At 40.5% G+C, this 19,904-nt stretch overlaps 1 protein-coding gene across 6 annotated transcripts in view; it reads left to right on the top strand.

Annotated features, from left to right (window-relative positions):
• The window catches only part of Atp9b (ATPase phospholipid transporting 9B (putative)), a 242,264-nt gene that overhangs the window by 79,399 nt on the left and 142,961 nt on the right, over window positions 1–19,904 (top strand). For all 6 annotated transcript variants that reach the window (XM_052742665.1, XM_052742667.1, XM_052742669.1 and 3 more), the window contains exons 8-9: window positions 8,858–8,952; window positions 16,736–16,816. In XM_052742665.1, coding sequence (XP_052598625.1) covers window positions 8,858–8,952; window positions 16,736–16,816 — 176 coding nt within the window. The remainder of the gene's footprint in view (window positions 1–8,857; window positions 8,953–16,735; window positions 16,817–19,904) is intronic.

Genomic DNA, 19,904 nt, shown 5'->3' with positions numbered 1-19,904 from the left:
TTGACTGAGTATTAATAAGAGTATTCTATTGAGCCATGACTGGATTGTTTAGAATGTAAATGGAGCTGTTGATGGATCTGGTGACTGATGACTTAAATTCCAATTAATCAATTGTTCCATCAGTTTCTTAATCCAGATCAAATATCTCCTGAGTGCACGCAGTTCTTTTAGTGGTATTAGCAGAGATGAATGCTTTAGAACTAATTTTCATCAATCTCTTATAAATGCCAATATCTTTTTCACTTGTATCTAAGTAATAATGTTATAGTTTAAGTGTTTGGAAGACAATACAGTACCTGAGCTGTCACTTGTTAGTGGGATGAGGATAGGTAAGTGACACTGTTCTCATCCACATTATCTCTTTAGGAAGATATATCTTGCAACTAGTTTAAAAATTTCATGCAGTCATTAAGTCATATAAATATTTAAAAATCAAGTTTAATAGCCAAAGATCTGGTATTATAAATACCAGTCAATGTCTATTTTTCTTTTGTAGAAGATATACTGTAGCTCATCTCTTTCAGAGCTATTGGATAGATGAGTTGTTGCAAGTTGCCTGCTAATGCTTCAGGATGACTTGTTAATGCTGTGACAGCATCAGCTACCTCACAGGGTCCCCTCACTTTATCATCCCTTGATGTGGCTCTTAATATGACACAGATACTAGCTGGTCTTAATTTGAGGTCATTAAATCTGTCCTTTCCTGTCAACTCTTGTCAATTATACAAAATAAAATCAGGTAGTCATAAGAAGTCTGTAATAGGATACAAGCCAATCAGTTTAATAATTCAGTTTTACTGAGCTTTAACTAGTATCAGTTACAGCTAGTGCTTTCTGTTAAAAAAATAAAAATGACTGGACTGGTCTTGGTGACACAAGCCTCCCTGGCTACACTTCAGATTTTGTTGTAGCCCTTTCCTCTATCATATCAGTGACTTGAAGTTAGTCATTTTCAGTCTTCTTAGGTCATTTCCCCTTTAAATTTTAAAAATAATGTATACTTTTTTAACATGGCACATACCTTTTATCTTTAAAGGACTTAGATTGCAGAGCTTATTGTGTTTATAGGGTTCATTGTGCTGTTTTTTTTTTTCTGTGCATGTGCTAGAAATGTAAGACATTTCAGAGCATATCACCTGTTTCTATTTAAAATTTCGAAAGCAGGGTTTTAGCAGTGGACAGATAGAAACTAGAATCTAGTCCATTGAAGTTTCATTTACTCTTTAATGAGAATACATATACTTACATTTAAGTTGGAGTAAAAAAAGCCAATCTTGAGTAAACATATAACTTTAGAGTTACCTGATCTGCATTTTTTACTGCTCTTTAGCTTTTCTAATCAGCATGTGAAAAATGTTTTCTGTAACACGAATCGCTAAACGGTCTTATATAATAATAAAAAAACTGGAGCCAGATATTAGGGTGAAAGCTGAAAGATCAGAGAAGCAGAACAGCCACAGCCAACCTCACCTCACTAATTCCTCAGCTAATCCGGTTTCCACAAATCCTTAGACTAAAAACCTCTGAGTCTTGAGGATCTCAGTTGAACTGCTGCTTAGTTCCTGTCTTCTCATGCTTTATATACCATTCGCTACCCAGCCATGTCACTTCCGGGAATTAAGGCATGTGTGCTTTCCAAGCAGAGGTATGAGATCTCAAGTGCTGGGATTAAAGGCGTGTGCCACCACTGCCTGGCGTGTTCCCAATGTAGCCTTGAACTCACAGAGATCCAGACAGGTCTCTGCTTCCTGAGTGATAGGATTAAGGGTGTATGTCACCACTGTCTGGCCTCTATGTGTAATCTAGTGGCTGACTCTGTCCTCTGATACCCAGATAAGTTTATTAGGGTATATACTATATCACTACAGTTTTCCTTTTCATAGTGCTTTTGACAGTGTACAACAGTTTGTTTATTCAATTATTCATATCTTCCAAAGTGCATATACTCAGGTGAAGTCCCCTTAATGTAACATCAACTGATAAAGCAAATAGTTGAAAAACCCAGGGAGCCAGATATTGGGGTAAAAAGCTGAGAGATCAGAAAAGCAGAAAGAAGCCAGGCACTTTCTTACCACTTGGAGATCCTCCGTCAAAGAGAGACCTAATTCCTGTATACCCACGCCTATATGCCTTTCTGTTCTGCCATCTCATTTCCTCTCTCCACCGAGCTACATCACTTCCTCTTCCTGCCCAGCTCTGTCACTTCCTGTCTGTCTGTAGAGACCTGCAGATCTTTATGGTTAGTACTGGGATTAAAGGTATGTACCACCAGGCCTGGCTCTGTTCCCAGTGTGGTTTTGAACTCACAGAGATCCAGATGGATCTCTGCTTCCCAAGTGATAGGATTAAAGGCGTGTGCTACCATTGCCTGACCTCTGTGTTTACTGTAGTGACTGGCTTTTTCCTCTGATCCTCAGATAAACTTTATTGAGGTACACAGATAAAATATCACCACATTTCCCCTTTTTTGTCTAATATAAAAAAATAAAAAAGTTATAACTAATATAAGAAAAACTATATACAGTAAGTACAATAACTATATACAATGTCTAGTCCATTTGCATTTGACAGATTTAGTGTAAATATTCCATTGTCCTGTTTTTGTGAATCCAAAGGATTATATCTAATTTACATTCTATCCTAATTTACATTACCAAAACTATCTTTTGATGTCTTTCAAGCTTATACACTTTATAACTCTTAGTGAGTTTCTTTTCTGAATTTAACAAAGAAAACTATAACTATCTAATCTTCAACTCCCTCAGAGACCCATGAAGGAAATATTACCTAGTAAAATAGGATGTGCACACAAGCAACTTCCAAAAAATGTAAGTTATGACAGAAACAACCAACTGCCTGGACAGCCACCCAAGGTGTCTCTGCAACATTGGGGCATCATCTTCGGCCTATAGGCTTAATATATCTGACCGACTAATCTGTGAAGCAGGTTTCTCTAAAGAGCCTTCCTACCTTGTCTTGTCAAGGATCAGCAGTCCTTTGTTTTGTGTCCTGCTTGTCCATTTTGGACAGCATACTGTCAGCAGTCAATGTGAGGGCACTTTCTTGCCCAGTGGTTAGTTAACTTTTGCCAAAATGAAAGCAAACTCCATGTGGAGATTCTTCAATGCCCATCATTTTCTCTGAAGTAGATTGATGCTGCCAGGAGCAGACAAGTTTCATTGTCATAAAAAAAGAAAAAAAATCTTTGTTAATAAAACATCTTAAATGCCATATTCTGTAAATCTCTGAAGTGTTTGAAGATGACCTATCTACCTAAAATATATTTCTGCTTGCTGTAGATATCTGAAGTGTTTGAAGATGATCTGTCTATCTAAAATATATTTCTGCTTGACCTTGAAAACATACCTAGTATGACTACAAGTTCCATTGTAATGATTAACTATTAACTTATATTTCTTTCTATCCTAATAGTTGGTAATATTAACTTTTAATAATTAGCAAATTGCATTACATTGTTAAAGGAAATGTATAGGTACAATACCTTGAACAAGATTAGAAATATACATATAGTATATTTTCAATCTCAAATTTGTATCAATGTACATAATTTGTATACAATATACAAAAATCCAATCCAATGTAAAATACTTACAACTAGTAGTTGCTTTCTAAAAGTAGATTCAATAAATTATTACTTCTTACAGCTCTTGGTCTTGCCATGCTTCAGAGTAGATTCAGATCTCAGACTCCCAGACTCATTTTCAAATGATAATGTTTATGCTCAAATTGTTAAAGGGATTAAAGAAAAGGTAGTGGTATGCTACTTTGTTGGGGCACATTTTAGACACTAAATTGCTGGCAACTGTCGTTAACTGAAAATTCTTTAGCTGAACAACAAGAGAATGATCTTTATACAGAGTAGGAACAAGACAATATTCATTAGCTTAGTACAGACATTGTTTCTTCTCTGGCAATCAAGGAGACACAAGGTAATTATAGGTATGGATTTTCATAATCTCTTTTCATTTCAGATGATTATGAAGAAAGGGTTATTGGATGCAGCTATGTGAAGATACGGTCTTACCTACTTTTATCTTTTCAGATTTGTGATAATGAAAGTAATAAACAATCAGTTAATGAGTTCATATAGCATACATTCTTGGCAGACTTCTGGAAAATTTTCCTATAAGTTTTATAACATGATTTCAAAGATATTTTTCTGTAAGTGGAGTTTTCCTGCCCCGACTTCCTGGTCCCAAATAAATACACAGAAACTTATATTAATTACAAATTCCTGGCCAATAGCTCAGGCTTGTTACTAGCTAACTCTTACATTTAAATTAACCCATTTCTATTATTCTATGTATTACCACTTGGCTTGTGGCTTTACCTATTCTCTAGCATCTCCTGCTCCTGCAGTGGCAGGCTGGCATCTCCCAGACCCTACCCTTCTTCCCTGTCCTTAGTTTGGTTTTTCTGACTAACTTTATTCTGTCCAGCTATTGGGCAATCAGTTTCTTTATTAGACTCGTCACAGCAACATATATGCACACAATGTAAAGGAATATTCCACAGCATTTTTCTCATTGGGTAGATGAAGAAAAAGGAACAAAACTGAGGCTTCATAATGTAAATGTAACCTTACATGGCGCAACAGTTAGTACATTGTCAGAGTAGTGCTTGGCTCCAGGCTGTCTGATTCTTTCTTCTGCGCTGTGCTACATTATAGGGATCCTTCATTTTTGTTCATGGGGTCTACTAAGGTTAACCCTTCATTACAACTTGACAAAATTTAGATCACCTCAGAGATTGGTGAAGGATGCCACTGAGTGCACCTGTGAGGGCATTTTCAATGAGTGTTGAGTGGGAAAGACCTACCCTAAATGACAGTGACATCTCACAGACCACTCCCCCAGAAAGGGAAGAAGTAGAAATTATGTCTAGCATCAGCACTTCTCTTTTTCTTCCTGTCCTTGGTCATACGACCAATTGTCTTTTGCCATACTATCTGCTGCCATAATGATTTGTTGTCCTTAGGACATAAGACCAAATGACCATGGATTAAATTTGATGAAACCATGAGTCAACATACATCTTTCTCCCTGTGTTTGTGACAGGCATTGTTTCACAACAATGAGAACAGTAACTAAAATAGGGCTACTCTTCTGTATTGTAGCTTGCTGAAAATATCCTTGGCTTTATGCGACTGGATTCCAGGAGCATCCCCAGCATGCACTCCTGTGAAAACCAAATGTCTCCTAAAGCTGCCAAGTGTAAATTGTCTCTGGTTGAAAACCAATGTAGGGCTTCTGATTTTCGCTAAAGAAAATCTCTGTGCTAATCTTAAATGTTCAGTTATATATCTCTTGAGAGAAATTGTTTCAGTATTTTTCAGATTTTTTTCCCTATTAATAATAGAGTGAGTCAATGGCAACTGAGTCATACCCTCTTTCTTCCTCCCATATCTTCTGTAGGCCCCTGTATCCAGGAGTCAAGCAACTCCCAAGGCACCAGAAGCTGCCAGGTTAAGACAAAGACCCTAACTAGGAGGAACTGGCCTCTGCTGTTTTCCCCAGTCCCGTGTTGTGGATACCCTGCTGAAGTAGACTTGGGATAAATACTGGACCAGCTTCTAGTCATGTCCAGTAGAATTCTATTCCAGGCTCACAGTTCTGTTACCCTAACGAGGTTTGGCAGGCTGAAGGAAATCTGTGAAGGTGCTGCTATCCCAAGTGTCTTAATCAGTGTACTATTGCTATGCAGAGACACCATGACTGCAGCAAGTCCTCTAAAGGGAAGAATTTAATTGGAGCTAGCTTGCAGTTCAGAGGTTTAATCCATTGTTGTTATGATGGGGAGAATGGTGGCACTCAGGCAGACATGGTGCTGAAGAAGTAGCTTGAGAGTTCTGTATCCAGATCCATAGACAGCAGGAAGAGAAAGAGACACTGGGCCTGGCTTGAGCATTTGAAACCCCAAAGCCCGCCCCCAGTGACACATTTCCTCCAACAAGGCCACACCTCCTAATCCACGTCAAGTAGCACCACTCCCTAATGACCGAGCATTCAAGTCTATGAGCCTGTAGGGGCCATTCTTGTACAAACCACCACACAACTGTAGAATCACTTGAAGAGCAAATGTTCTGCAGGTCCAGAGAAGTGGCCCAGAGCATCTACTCAGAGGCAGAAACAGATACCGAGGACAAGATTTCTGTACCTTTACCTGAAGATTGGAGAAGAGCCTAGCAAGGTTCATGCCTAATGGGCATTGTTGGAAACACTAGAGAGCTTGGTAGCCAGCTTTTTAAAGGTGGCAGCATGTACAGAAACTCCTAAGGTAGTTCCTGGATCAGGCTCTTTCTGGGGTGAGAAACTGTGTACTTGTGCTAGGCTCTTAGGAACCATGAGAAAGGACTGCAACACATTCTAAAGTATTCTCCCAGAAACAGTCCTTCAGCAGAGCCCAGGGAACACTGAAAATGTAGGATGCTTTGAGGTTGTGTAAAATAATAATGGTGGCATTCTGTGAAACTTGCAATGCAGTAACTCATTCCCCTCTCCCCCATACTCAAGCTCCTTGTCTTGAAACATTGTTAGTAAAGAAAGACAAGCCACCCTTTTCCTAGGGAGCTACCTCAAGGCTAGTTGATTCCTAAGGACAGAAATCTCTGCTTGGGTTTTATTGCAACTGCACATGAGCAAGAAAGGTAGACCTCACTGTCTGTATCCTCCTTTGCTGCAGCACTGGGCATTGACTACTTAGTCTGGCTGGCTCCAGCCTCAGGACAGAACCGAAGCTATCCTTGGTGCCTCTGGACAAAAGGCTGACATGTTTGGAGTGTAAGATAGGCTCAGAATATCAGTGAATGGTATCGGTATAGACCCAGGCCTTCCAGCCCATGACTTGGTAAAGGAGGGAATAGATGGAGCCTGAAAATTACCAGTGACTTTGATACTGTGCTGAGACCAGGCACCTGGGAGGTGGAGGTGTCAGTAGTGTCCCTTCAGGAGGGAGGGAGGGTGCTGATGGGGACTCTGGGTTGGTTTACAAGGTGTACACCTTTTCATACTAGAGTATAATGTATATGGAGTATAACAAGGTTTGTGGGGGTTGTAACTTTCGTTTTATAATTAAAGTTTATAAGTGACTTAGAGAATTCTCTGTGACTGAAGCATGAATTTGATTTTTCTTTGTTTTGCTTTTTGTGGTGTTGGGGATTGAATCAAAGGTCTTGCACATACTTGACAAGTGCAGTGCCATAGTCTACATTCATATCCCTGAATTTGTTGTTTTTTGGACTTCCTTTTATTGCTTAAGAATTGCTTTATTACAAGCTTATTGTAATTTGTTCTTTAAATTATGTAAAGCATGTATGATTTCCAAATGAACATTGTAAGGTATGATCAGGAAGATTCCAGCTTCTGTTCTGTTCCTTTCTTCCCTATGTATATTTCACATATCTGTATTTGTATATGTGTGTAACAAAACATATGTATAGATATACACACAGGTATGCTTATACATAGAGCACAGAAACACATGTATGAACACATAACAGATATCTATGGATGCACAAGACCGCATTGCATACATATAAAAGATACATGCACACAGAGGCACAAAAGGATGCAGATTTGCATACTTATAGTTATATAACAGCACATAGAGATATGAACATACATAAATATTTTTCCTCTACCTTCCTTCCCTCCCCTCCACCACTTCGTGTCAGTGTTTATCAAACCCCCTTCAAGCAAGCAGTTACCACTGCAAGAATATCCCACTTTGCACATGCATTGCCCTCTGTTGTTCTTAAACATAATGTTTTAATTGTTCCCCCCTGGACAGGGTGTCCTGTAGCCCAAACTCTCCTCAAACTCTCTGTGTAGCTGAGGACACCCTTGAATTCCAGATCCTCTTGGCTCTACCTCCCAAGTGCTGGCATTGCAAGTGTGTGCCCCATGCCTCAGTCAAGTCTCTCTCTCTTCCTCCCCCTCCCCCATGTACGTGTGCGCCATATTTTTTCACTTAACACTGTGTCCTACGGATCTTCTCACATTGCTGAGCTCTTTGTGCTTGCCTTCTTTGAGCTGCTGCCTCTGCTGTTTTCTTCCACTCATTCTCTAATCCTTGTGCTAACCTTTCATTATTGTAACACTGTTTCAGGGAGTGCTCTGTGTGTGTATCATTTAGTGCATTTGTGTTTGTTTTCATCTCTAGGATCAATTCTGAGAAAAGGGATGATGAGTATGGTCTGGGGGTAATTATATTGCTGGGATTCAGATTTTTCCCCTTTTGAAATTTGATGGGTTTGTTATTATACAATAGCACTTACCTGGGTATTAGCATTTTAGCTGTGCTTGTATTACTGAACATTTATGTTGGTCAATTAACATTTTATTACCAAGGTAATGTCAGACTCTTGAGATATTTTTGTATGTATCTTATTATCTTGTCATCATCAGCACATAGATTAAAAGTAGAAATGATCTAGACAGCTTTCTAAAATAAAGTAGTAGTTGATATTAAACCTTAACAGGCATAGGCAGGGGTTGTAACTCAGTGGTAGGGCACTTGTCTAGCATGCTCAGGGCTCTGGGTTTGAGCCATAACACATGCAAAACATGCACAGATACTGTCACTGCCACCACCAGAACTACCACTGCAGCAAAAACACGGGTACCAAACAGGACGTAAGTGATTAAAAAATAGATTTATTCTCGGAGCCAAATGATAGCATCTGAAATGAGGGCTTTTAAAGCTGGTTGTTCTTTGGACTATTCAGATGAATCATTTTGTGGGTCCCACTGTGCTGAAATCTGCTTTGAAAACACATAATTTAGGAGAACTCTTCAATGCAGTTCCAGATGGTGATGTTTTCTCCTCTACCTCCAAGGTTCATGTTTTATCCGCACGGACCAGCTAGATGGTGAGACCGACTGGAAGCTGAAGGTGGCGGTGAGCTGCACACAGAGGCTGCCAGCCCTAGGGGTGAGCACCACTGGGCACTGTTCATTCTTCCTTCCTTTCCTTTCTTTCCCTTTTCCCCTTTCCCTTTCCCCCTTTTCCCCTTTCCCTCTCCCTTTTCCCCTTTCCTTTTTCTCCTTTCCCTTTTTCCCTTTCTTTTTACTCTTTCCCTTTCCTTTCCTTTCAGCAGTGGTTTTTAAGTGGCAAGGAAGTTTCTGTGTGTTTTTCTTTTTCCTCAAGGTCCTTAAAGATGATGTGGTTTCCTAGTTCAGAGCCTCTTTTAGATAGTATTGAATGTCCTGTTGATTTGGCACTTAGACTATGTTTTTATTTGTTGTTAACATCTTAGTTAAGTACTTTGAAGCTGAGACCTTGGGGTGACAGGCTGGTGAGTCTGTTGCTGAGAACTGGCTGCTTACTGAGTAGCAGGGTAAGGTATTCTGGGAGAAAAGAACAGGCCTTACTTAGCCTGGTCTTTGAGTCAAGTCTTGTGCCTGCAGTTCTTCTTCCAAGGACAGGAGACTTTGATCTGGAGGAAGTGAGCGCTGCTGTCTTGTATGCTGAGAGAAGGGGAGATATGTTCCTATCACAGCTTAACAGTTGCAGAGTGGGTCCCCCTCACACACACCCTGGGAAGCTGCATGGAGAGTTTAGGGAGAACAGGAGCATAGATTTTTGTGGATTCAATCATTTCTAAAGCAGCTGTCCTAGATGTCAGTCTCTTCTGTGAGTATACCTTTTCTTCTTTCCTTCCTCCTTCCTTTTCTCCCCTCCCTCTTCTCTCCCTCCCTCCCTCCTTCCCTCTTTCCTCCCCTCCCTCCCTCCCTCCTCTCCCACCTCCCTCCTTCCTCCTCCCTTCCTCCACTCCCTTCTCCCTCCCTCCACTTCCTCCTCCCTTCTTCCCTCCTCCCCCCTTCCTACCTTTACAAAAAAAGCTACAGTTGTAACAATTGATGCTTCAATTTTTTAGTTTATATGTAGTACAAATCTGGATACAAGAAGCTTTGTCTTACATGATTTGCTGGCCTTCTGTGGATAGAGGAAAGATTGAGATCGTTAAGAGTGACCTTTTAACTCAGGCAGTATTGCCAAGAGAAGAAGAGCTTCTGGAGGGGAGGAATAGCTGCTTTACTGTACAGTTCATGACCTCCATGGACAGCAGGTGCTTCCTCCACTGTGTGTGGACTCTGGGAGTTAAATGTGATTCATATGACTGAGATTTGGGCAAAATTTGCTTTTTTGGGTATTTTAGTGTTACCTGTATTTCAGGTAGTTTCTAAGCTGGGGTTCATTCCTTAAATATTTTCTATCTTTATATCTTTGCCAAAACCAGTCGGACCCTAAAATAGTTTCCTTATTCCTTCCTTTATGAAGGAATACAGGATTTGTAGCTGGGTGATATTGAGGATTAATTTTCTCCTTTAGCAACATGCAAAGTGCCTTGTAGCACCTTGAATGTTTGTCAGTAGGGGTGAAGTTTCTAGTTGGGCACCAGCCCAATTTTTCCATGCTTGATAACATAGCTAAGTGGTTTTTCAGCAGTAGGACCTTACTATCAGAATGTGGGCAACAACCAATAGCCTGTGATATTTGAGCCTGTGTTTGATCCTCAGCACCCATATAAAAAGCCAGGCATGCAGTTAAAATCCATGTGCCAGGAAGGCAGAGGCAGGTAGATCCTGTGGGCTCAATGTAGAGACACTCTCAAAAAACAAGGTGGACAACTATTGAGGAACAACATTTAATCTTTACCTCTGACCTCCACACGTTTGTCCTCCCCCTACTCAATTCAAAACAAAGCATGTAATAAGATACCCATTATCCTTCAGTTGAAGGCAGGGGATGCAGTCTACTTTCTGTCTGGCTATAGTCTTATTTATTCATAGATGTTCTTGATCAGGTTGAAGAAGTTTTTCCTAGTCTAGTTTGCTTGGAGGCTTGATAACTGTGTGAGGGGATGCAGTAAAGAAACTGCTGATGTGACTGCTCTATGATATGGTTAAGATTTTTATTGTAAATATGAGAGAGAGAGAACAGCCGGAGATGTTTGGAAGAGCTGAGAACAGAGAGAGAAAGAAGTAGATTGAACATGGTCAGCAGACTGAACATGACCAGGGCTAGAGAAATGGGAGGAGAGCAGGAAGGAGAGACTAGTGGAGGTAATAGATGGCCAGCTAGCAAGAGCTAGAGAATAGAGCATAGCCAGAGTCTAAGTGGGGATAAGGGAATAGTGAGAAGAGCCAGGCTATAAGAAGGAGGAATAGCTGAGGGAGTTTAGGGTAAGGGAGGAGGTGAGAAGGGCTAGGCTGCTGGCATGGACTTTGACGTGGATACTGAGGGAGCCTGGAGGTCAGCATGGGCTTTGATATGCAACCCCAGGTAGCCATCTGTCCCTTCTGCCAGAGTTAAGGAAATGACTCCTTTTTGCAGATGGAAAGTGGTTTCACAAGTTCCTGAGGAATGCTGACTTTTATCTAACCTCCAGAAATCCTCCTGTATTTCTGAATAGTTGGACAGCCTGAGGCCTAACAGTAACAAAAGGGTATTCCATTTTTTTTAGAGGCATTTCTCTATCTTTGGAGACTATCTTTTGTGTTTTTCTCCTTTGTTAATATATTAATACATAATGTTGCTTACTTTGTACTGGCTTTGTTTTCATGCCAACCACAAAATGGGATAAATCCCACTTTCTCCTGTTGGGTGTCTTTTCGTATATTATAGTATTTTACTTTTCTATATTTGCTGAGAGAGAGAGAGAGAGAGAGAGAGAGAGAGAGAGAGAGAGAGAGAGAGAGAGAAGGAGGAGAGGAGAGAGAGAGGAGAGAGGGGGAGGGAGAGAGAGAACATATGTCAAAGGATACTGATTCATGTTGGTTTGTTTTAATGTCTGTTGTTTGATATCTAGGGCTATGCTGCCTTATATATGTTGCCTTATGAAGTATTGTATGGAGTCTTTTTGCTTCTTGCTTTTTAAAATAGTTGTCATAAATAAGTGCTACTGCTTTGTGTGTGTGTGTGTGTGTGTGTGTGTGTGTGTGTGTGTGTGTGTGTGTGTATGTGTGTGTGTGTGTGTCTCCGAGACAGGGTTTCTTTGTGTAACAGTCCTAGTTGTCCCTTAACTTACTCTGTAGACCAGCCAGACTGGTCTAGACCTCACAGAGATCTGACTGCCTCTGCTTCCCAAGTGCTGGGATTAAAGGCGTGTGTCACCACTGCTTTTTATGTGTTGAACAGATTCACTTCTGAAACTCTCTGGTCATAGAGTTAACCTTTCTGGAAAGTATGTAATTACGAATTGAATTTCTTGACTAAATATAGAGCTGATTGGATCTTTACATCAGTTTATGATACTTAATTCTATAGCTAGTAATTTTGTCATCTCTGTCATTTTGGAGTATGTCTCTATTTGAAAATTTTGTCCTTGTCACAGGTCACACTTTCCTGTTTTGAATGTCTAGTTTTTTATTTTTTAATACTGTATATTATAAAAGTTACAGTCAATGTCTGAAATTTTTTCTTCCTTCAGGGCCTCTTAGCTACATTCTTGGTTCAAAACCTTGCAGATGAGCTTAGTCTTGTCAGGGCTGTTCTTACATGTTTCTAGAGTGGGCTCCTGTGGGCGGGAATGCTGGTTTAATCCCACTGCTAGGATGTGCTCCTTCTGGGATCCACTAAACTCCTTGGTTGCTCGGTCTCTCTCTCTCTCTCTCTCTCTCTCTCTCTCTCTCTCTCTCTCTCTCTCTCTCTCTCCCTCTCTCTCCCCCTCTCTCCAAACTTGATGTCTTCTGAGCTCTCAGATTCTAAGGAAGGTGCAGTCTGGAGGTTTACACAGTGCCTGGCCAGAGGGTTTCTCCCTTACATGCTGTGTTGCTGTGGGCGGCTGACTCCAGTGGAGCCCTCTGTGAACTCCTGCTGTTCCTTGTCTTTCCACCTCCTTCCCAGCAATTGCAGGTCCACAGTTTTCCTGAGCTGGTCTCTGGGCCTGAGCCTGCCTCCGCTGCTTGGCATCTCCTCTCGTGCTGTGAATTGGTGCTCCCTGACAAAGGGCACACAATATGTCTGTCTTCCCTCGGGTCATTGTGTGCCTGTCTGAATATGGCTACTTCCTGACTTAATCCATTTTTATAGTTGTTTTCACTGAGAATGCAGGTCTCATATTAGTCAGTTCAACACCGCTGTGCCTGTTCCCTAGACCTTGGCCCAGTGCATGCTACAAATGGGATCTTTTCATCTGTGTTTGCACTAGTGGCTTCATAATATCTGTTGTTGGGTCAACGGTAGCGTGCCCTAATGCTATTTTCCTGACAGCTCTTACCTGTCATTTCAGTCACTTCAAGTACCTCTCAGTAGGTGGAGTCAAAAGGGTCGTTGGCATTTATAATGTGCATTTTCTGAAATATTTCAGACCGGTCCTTGCCTTGAATGTACAGATGAAGAAGCCCATCCATCCCACAGTTGAGTCTGTCGGCCACCTGTGCGGCCTTAGAGGGAAGGCCAAGCAGCTCCTTCCCACCTCCCACTTTAACCAGGGCACTCCATTCTTTCCTTTTTCTCGGGCCTTGTCCATACTTGTCTTCCTTTTCAGTGGTTTCCATTTTTACTTTATTTTTTATGTTGCAAAATAAAGTTGTGCTGTTAAATGTAAGACAGTTGTCTTCTCGTTCTCTTTCCTACTTTGTTAAAATGAATAAATTCGGGCAAGTGAGATGGCTAGCCAGGGTGCTTGTCAGCAAGCCTGCTGACCTGAGGTCAAGCCCCGGTAGTCCACATGGTGGAAAGAGAGGACTGAGTCCCTCCAGAAGTTTTCTTACCTCTACACTTGTTCTGTGGCCTCTGCAGTCTGGCACACACACAAAAGAGATATAACAATGAAAAAAACATAAAAACGAATACATTTTCATGGGGTGAGTGTTGCTCCTTCTTGGTTACATATAACCCCTTGTGCTATTTCCTTACTAGTGTGTCTGGAGGAAACTAAAAGGATGTTTTAAAACTGTTCCAAGTGGGTGATGACTCCAGTTTCTGTCTTCCCCCTGAATATCCTTCACGAACCCTGGCGTACACTGGCAGTAGGCAGCTCGGGAGTGGCCACACTAAGTGAGAAGTTGATGTTTGCTGAGAGTAGCAGAAAAGAAAGTGCAGAATGAAAACCCTGTTAGAAAGAATTTGAAAGAAAATTGAAACTTAGCTAAACAAGAATATGCTGTTTGTGATTCAGCTCAAGCAATTCTGGAAGAGCAAAGCAGCAGTTGAAGACGGTCGGAGTGGAGGTGGAGGACAGCAGAGGAGGGCTATTCTCAAAACGTAGGGTCACAGCTTGGGCTCCAAGGCGGGTCCAGCCACTTCTCCTTGTAAACCACTTAAAAGAGCCGTTAAAAGTGGAAAGCAGAGAAGCGAGATTTAGTCAATGTGGCCACATTGGGTAGAAGGACAGGGTATCCACAAAACCTCTCAAGTACATCTTTGGGGTTCTGAAATGAGATCAGAGTTTAAATAGAGGGCTAAGGACACAAACATCTAAGCAGTTGTAGTGAAGGCATGTCCCATGTACCACTGTTGACCCATCCTTGTCTGGGTCCCAGCCTGTAAAGTGTCTGACAAGGTGCTAAAACCCTTTGAAGTCTTTCTCTAGGAGACAAGTTCCCCCTTGACTGACACCCTTCCCTTCTCCCAGCATGAGATTCCTGGGGAAATTCCCATTTCTTTGGTGTCTATTGTTTCAACATTGACAGTCAGGTCTAGAGAGCCAGTATCTCTTTAGAATGGCTTCTTTCCCACTAGGTCCTTCAGAGGTAGAGGTGGAGGAAAGGAGAGGTAGAAATGGAGCTAGAGAAATGTAGAAGTCCAGGAGAATACAGGCAGAGGGGTGGGCGGGTAGAGCTGAAGGTAGGTTGGATGGGAGGGTGGAAGTAGACATGCAGGAGGTACAAGTGGATGAGAGTGGAGATGGCAGGTGGAGGAGGGGAGAGAACAGGGGGTACTTGGAGGTAACAGGAGTGTTGTAGATCTTGATTATGATGATGAGCATAGGTATATATGTAGATCAAATCATTTACTTTTATATTTTAATTATGTGTAGTATATACATAAATTATGTGCTAGTAAAATAATAAAAAATGCAGTATACTATATTCATAACTTTGAATGACTTTTTTAATCACAGGAAGTCATGCTTTATTATATTCAATATTTGGAGAATCTTCTCTTCATTTTAATGGAAAATATAGATGTTAATTTATATTTAAATTATTGTGGTATATATTTCATATAATAGTAATTAAAGAAATATATATTTCATATAGTGCTACTTTCAGATTTTATGCCTGATATTTGATTGGAAGTATGAGTAATTATTGTGAGATAATTGTGTTAATAAATAAAGTTGCCCAGGGTCAGAGCTATTAGCAAGCCATAGGAAAGCAGGGCAGTGGTGGCGTACGCTTGTAATCCCAGCACTTGGTAGGCAGAGCTAGGTAAGTCTTTGTGTGTTCAGGGATACAGCCATTATTGGATACACATGCCTTTAATCTCAATACCAATCATGGAAAACCTGGAGGTCTATACAGACAGACCGTGACGAGGCGGTCATGTGGTTGGGTTTACAACCAATGAGAAGGCAGAACCAAAAGTCTTTATAAAGACTTTAACACAGGAAGTAGCTCTGGTTCGGAGAGGTAGGACCACCGCAGGAGGAAGGGTAAGGTTTTAGCTCTTAGCTCTGACTTCTTGGCTTTCTTCTTTGCATTGGTTCTGTGTTTCTTATTTAATAAGAAGGTTGGTTACATCTACATAATTGTATAATTAATGAAGACATTTTAATTTTTTATTTGGTGGTAAACTAACAAGAATATTTTCTAGAAAAGAACTGACCTACCTACAGACCATCACAAAGCTGAGCACACTGTTCTTTTTCATAGAAAAGAAAGCCCTGATTTCACTGTGGTCAGGCAGTTCAGTTTGTTATCATTTTATAGATTACAATACCGTGCTGTCACTTGTTTTAACTCCTGTGTCTGGGAGTGACGCATTTGGAGGTACTTTGTGTCCCACCCCAGTAATGTCCTCCCCGCCCCTGACAGTGGGTGCAGGGCAGGTGACCTGCTTGTGCTAGAGTCTATGGTCCTCTTACTGTGGCCAGAGCACGGAGCGGGGGAGGGTCCTGTGACCAAGGCTGCTCTGCTGCTCTGCAGTCCCAGATGTGGTTCCCAGGGGCGGCTGCCCTGTTGGCAGAGCACTTTCCAGACACTGTAGACATTGGGGAAATACGCTTCTGGCTTTTGTGATCAAGCAAATTTATTAACAACCATGAGACTCCAGCAATTTTCAATAAATCATGAGTTGCTGATTTATTTCAAAAGATCCATATAGCAGTAAACAATACCATTTACATTTAATTAGTTTTATTGAACAAGAGGCAATTTTATTTGTAATGAAACACATGTTATGATTAAGGATGTATTTTAATGACCTTTAAGTAATGCGAACAAATGTTGCCCTTGACCTAATAGCAGAGGCTTTCCTACATTATTGAAAACTTCAGAATGATTTTTAAATTATCATGAAACGCTTCGAATGACACTCTCATTATTGTGCCATTATTCAGTCATTTGATGTCTAATATACTAAATGAGACGCATGCTTGTAAATGTTCATGTGTGCGTGGAAATGAGGATTGTTGCTAGCTTGTTCTTTATGGCCCTATATCAAAAGGTGGTGTGTGGTATGGAAGTTTCATGTGTTGAGAATTACTGCAACCATGTTTGCTCAGTCATAAGATTGATGCTCATTTTTATTTTCTATTTTCCAGGACCTTTTTTCTATCAGTGCCTATGTTTATGCTCAGAAGCCACAACTGGATATTCATAGTTTTGAAGGAACATTTACCAGGGTAAGTTAAATATTTGGTTAATATAAAGATATTCAGCATTTGTATAAGTTAAAGGTAGTGGACCTTTGTTTGGAGAGAATAATTCAGTCTAGAGTAGATTAACACAGAAGCTCTAAAGCATGAAGCAAAAGCTGTAAAATGTGTCAAGTTCTTAGAGGTGCCCATGCCACGTCTGTGTCTGAGGAGTACATTGAGTGGGCAGACTCCTTGGGTTGTAGCACATGTACTGCTGATAAGATCTGCCTCCACAGACTAGGAGTCAGGAACACAGCACGGTGTAGCTAATTCAGTCTTGGCTTCGGATAATAGTTGATGACCAGTGTGCCCAGCACTTGTAACTTCTTGTTTCCTGGGAGGATAAATACACATTTCCACGCATGTATGTGCATTTATACAGTCCTTCACTTCTGTGTGTGTTCTGTTCCACATGCTTGTTATTATGGAGACTTGGGAAAGCTTGAAGCCCAATTTTGCTCTTAACTATTGGATATAGAAGAACTGAATACTTATTTTAGCAGCTTATAACTGTTAGCATATCTCTTAATAAGGGACTTTATTATATGACTATGTTTTTTTTTATATTGGAGCATGGTTGGACATGTTTCTTACTCGTCATATACAAGATTTATGTAGTGAGCATTATCACTTACAAAACTATTTGCAGGCGCTAAATTATTTGACAGTTAATATACATGTTATGAGGATGCGAGTTGAGGACCCTTGTGAGTCATTCAGGGTCCACAGGGGAGATGGATATCACTTTGTAGCTGCTTATTTACATACGTGCTATAGAGCTACATGGCAAGATGTACATGGAAACATGGGAAGAAGCATGTGCTCTTGATGCTCTATGGTCATTCTGTGCTTTTCCAAAAATATTATGAAAAAAACTCACATTCTTATAGATAACATTTTAGTATGTAAGCAAAATTGTTACAAATAGGTGTCTTTCAATACAAAAATTACTCCAACCTTCCTTACAAATCTTAAATACTATTGTGGTCTTCTTTTTCTTCACTTCTTTCTCTTTCTTTTCTAGTTTGTATTGCTTATGGCTTCATAAGTCTTGGCAATATTTGCTAGACAGATATTTGCAGATCTCAAGGTTAAAGAGTCAGAGTAGTTTGTTCAGAACCTTGGAGGGTGAGTTTGTCATTGTGGGTAGAGATGCTGGAGTGGAAATGAAGTCAGTCCTGTTGGAGGAAGCTGCGCAAGAGCCTTCAGCTTAGGGAAGAAATGGTGCTGTCAGGGAGTTCACAAGGCAGCTCCAGATTTCCTGTCACCTTAGTAGGTTATGGCCACCAACTTCATGTTCTGACAGACCTCCACCAATACCTGCCCACGATGAGTGTTGAGTAGAGTCCTTTCTTTTACTGCGTGGATAGACTTGGCCTTGACAGTCCCTCCCATTTCTCTCTCCTGAAGTGGGGTAAAATCCAAAATAGCAGAGCCAGTGCCAGGCTAGTTTTGTGGATGGGGGGAGCAAAAAGGTCACCCTGGGACACTGATGTTTTAGAGGCTTTGCTTTCTGAAGAGAAGGCCTTTTTTTGTTTCCCCAGATAGGATCACATGTCTTCTGTATGGATTTGGTGAGGGTAGCTCTCTAATCACCAAGGGACGTTTGGAAAATATCAGAGGTGACTATTTGGGACACTTGTGAGGCAAAGGTAGCCTCCTTCAAGGCGTGGTGTGCCTCGGAAGCAGAGTGAGGAAGGGGACACCATCGGAGCAGGCAGGAGAGTCAGCCCCACTCCACCACCATGGAGTGATTGTGCACCATAGATGATGCGCTGAGGAGGTGCCTTGTGTGAACTGAAAACTGATGCCAGTTCCCATCATGAGGTGGAATCCCTTCTGTATGTCTGGTTCAACACATCGTTATGAGCAGAAAGAACCTGTGTACTGCATATAAGAGAAGAGATGGGAAGATAGCGGGAAGCAACACTTTCATTTCATACAAATCCTCCAAAGCCTACCAAGAACAACCCCAAGGCAGAGGGACACTGGAGCACCTCTCACTCCTGTCATTGAGATGTCAGAGCAGAGCTGCACACGCACTCGTGTGGCCTGTCTGTCCTTCCTGTGCTAGGAACTGTAAAAACCCACAAGGCTCCTCAGGCATTCTTGGCAGTTACACTACACCTGTCAGAAAAGATCTCTTATACCAAATGTATACAGTAGGGTGTAATTCAGGCCATTGTATATGTTTTTTAAATGGAATCCTATGTATTTGTTTATAACCGCAGTATAGATTTAGAAATAAATAAGAATTAGACTACACAATAGCTCCAGGCATTTGGAATCTAAATTTAGAAACCTCTTAATAACTTGTGTTCAAATGTAAATGATCCATCCTCCAAATACAAGGCAAGGGTTGTCAGACTCTAAGATCCCAATATATGATGTCTATAAGAATCATGTTAGAACACTTACAGTTTAAAAGTAAGAAGACAAAAATAGACCTTAGTTCACGCTAAGTAAAACTGTAGTTGTTTATAGCAGTATCACAAGAAGTTGGTTTCAGAGGACAGTGAGGAAAAGGTTAATTTATTATCAGGAAATACAAGCATAAGTATTTATGTACCCCATAACAGCTTTGAAATGCATGAAGCCAACTCTTAGGACTATAGGAGAAATAGACAGATTCTTAATGGTAGTTGGAATTTTCAAAGCCCTCTTAATAATTAATGAACAGGTATAAAAATCTGTAGGAACACAATAGCCTTGAAGATTATCTTCGCAGTTGATTGAACTGACAGTTATAGAAGATATCATTCAACAGTAGAATGTAAAATGTATTTATGAGTATGTGGGAAATTTATCAAAATAGGTCAAACAAATCTTAGTATATATTTTAAAAATTTCATTCATGTGTTCTTTAACCACAATACAGTTAAATTAGAAAGTTAAATTAAAATTAAACAAATATTTCCTGGATATTGCTAAATTTTCAATAATAATAATACATCTTAAAAAGCTTATAAATTAAAGAATTGATTAAGAAAGGAATTAAAAATTGTTTTAGTGCTGGAAGAAAACATTTATAATCATGAACTGTCTCAAGAGTTTTTCACTGTGGCCTAAAATC

This window comes from Peromyscus californicus, unplaced genomic scaffold (assembly GCF_007827085.1).
Source record: "Peromyscus californicus insignis strain IS unplaced genomic scaffold, ASM782708v3 Scaffold_17__1_contigs__length_78620276, whole genome shotgun sequence".
Lineage (NCBI taxonomy): Eukaryota > Metazoa > Chordata > Mammalia > Rodentia > Cricetidae > Peromyscus > Peromyscus californicus.
This window is presented reverse-complemented; position numbering and strand designations above follow the sequence as displayed.